The sequence below is a fragment of the Rattus norvegicus genome, chromosome 1, assembly GCF_021556685.1.
Source record: "Rattus norvegicus strain SHRSP/BbbUtx chromosome 1, alternate assembly SHRSP_T2T, whole genome shotgun sequence".
Taxonomy (NCBI): Eukaryota; Metazoa; Chordata; class Mammalia; order Rodentia; family Muridae; genus Rattus; species Rattus norvegicus.
Window position 1 is genome coordinate 223,252,426 of NC_141534.1, and position 1,934 is coordinate 223,254,359.

General features: G+C 33.6%; 1 protein-coding gene across 1 annotated transcript; it reads left to right on the forward strand.

Annotated features, from left to right (window-relative positions):
- The first annotated feature begins 205 nt into the window (after positions 1–205).
- Positions 206–1,144, forward strand: Or5b3 (olfactory receptor family 5 subfamily B member 3). The gene has a single exon (NM_001000754.1). It carries the CDS (start codon positions 206–208, stop codon positions 1,142–1,144), a length of 939 nt encoding a protein of 312 aa, NP_001000754.1.
- Positions 1,145–1,934: the final 790 nt, after the last annotated feature.

Consider the following 1,934-nt stretch of genomic DNA (forward strand, 5'->3'; position numbering starts at 1 on the left):
ATAGTTTTTACATCCTAGCCCATGTAACTCTCTATATAACTACTACACCAAATTTAATTTGGGGAAATGTCTATATTCTAGGAAGTTGCAATGTATGGATTATTTCTATATCAAGTCATATTGCTTTGGTTTTCCATTTTAATTCAACTTCTTTATAATCATCTTTCTATTTTCCAGTGGCTATGGACAATATAATTATTGAAATATGACTCTGATGAAGAATAATACAGGAGTGACACAGTTTCTCCTGCTGGGACTCACTGATGAGCCAGGCTTACAGCTTCCACTTTTCTTCACATTTCTCTTCATATACACCATCACACTAGTAGGAAATCTAGGGATGATCCTACTGATTGTCTTAGACTTTCGTCTCCATACTCCCATGTATTTTTTTCTAGGTAACCTGTCCTTGGTTGATTTTTGTTACTCCTCAGCGGTCACACCCACAGTCATGACTGGGCTCCTAATAGGAAACAAGATCATTTCCTATAATGACTGTGCTGCCCAGATGTTCTTTTTTGTAGCCTTTGCTACTGTGGAAAATTACCTGCTGGCCTCAATGGCCTATGATCGCTATGCAGCAGTGTGTAATCCCTTGCACTATGCTACCACCATGACTACAAGTGTGTGTGTCTGTCTTTCTTTAGGTTCCTATGCCTGTGGTTTCCTGAATGCCTCCATTCACATTGGGGACACTTTCAGTCTTTCCTTCTGTAGGTTTCATGTAGTCCACCATTTCTTTTGTGATATTCCGGCAGTCATGGTTCTCTCTTGCTCTGATAGACATGTCAGTGAGCTGGTTCTGATTTATGTAGTGAGCTTCAATATCTTTTTTGCTCTCTTAGTTATCTGGATATCCTACATATTCATTTTTATTACAATCTTTAAAATGAAATCAAGTTCAGGATATCGAAAGGCTGTATCCACTTGTGCCTCACACTTCATTGCAGTTTCAATTTTCTATGGAACTATCATATTCATGTACCTACAGCCCAGCTCCAGTCATTCCATGGATAATGACAAAATTGCCTCTGTGTTCTACACCATGATCATTCCTATGCTGAACCCTCTGATCTACAGCATGCGGAACAAAGAAGTCAAGAATGCATTCACAAAATTTTTCATGTTGCAAAATAACCTGTGATGATTTACTTATAATGTTACAAAATCAATAATACTATTTTCTTCCACATATAATTAAAGTAGATATTCATATTTGTCCAAGTTTATATTATTGCAGTATAGGAAAAAGAAAAATAATGAATTAAGGAGCACACTTATGTGTTCTTTTTTTTCCTCTTTCCTTCTGGACAATAAATCTATGATAGGTATTTATGTACTGTTTTAATTAGTTCTCCTTACATATAACCCTACTATTATTAAAATGTAGATAACATTTATAAATTAATGATTGAAATATATCTATATTTTTGATGTTAGTTGACTGATACAGAACAATTTTTATACACATTTGCTATGCTAACACATTTTGAAACTTTTGTGGTGACATTATCTGACTCTTTCTTTGATTGGACAGTGAAGAATTGTATCATTTCCTTTTGTAAACAGAGAATCAGCAAAAATGATTATCTTTATAGTAAGAATTCCCTGCACAAATCATAGAACAGTGCTATAATTACATTTAGATATTGTAGGAAAAAGTGGTTTATTAGAATTTAAGTATAACAATATTTTAGGTTTTTTACATCATTTACACCTATATTTTCATGTGAATCCTCACACAGGTTTCCAAAATCAATTCATGTTATATTTTTATTTGAATCCTCACACAGCCATAATTCAGAATTCAAATAATTGGACAAATAAAAATAAGACAACTTTTAGCTCTGAAATCAAGTTTAATTTGAATTTCATTCCTGTGCTAGTTAATAATATCATTTGAACAATATCTGGAGTCACCAAAGACCTAGATG

Excerpts from the sequence above, each read along its gene's own strand:
- Or5b3 (NM_001000754.1), top strand. The coding sequence starts at position 206 with ATGACTCTGATGAAGAATAATACAGGAGTGACACAGTTTCTCCTGCTG.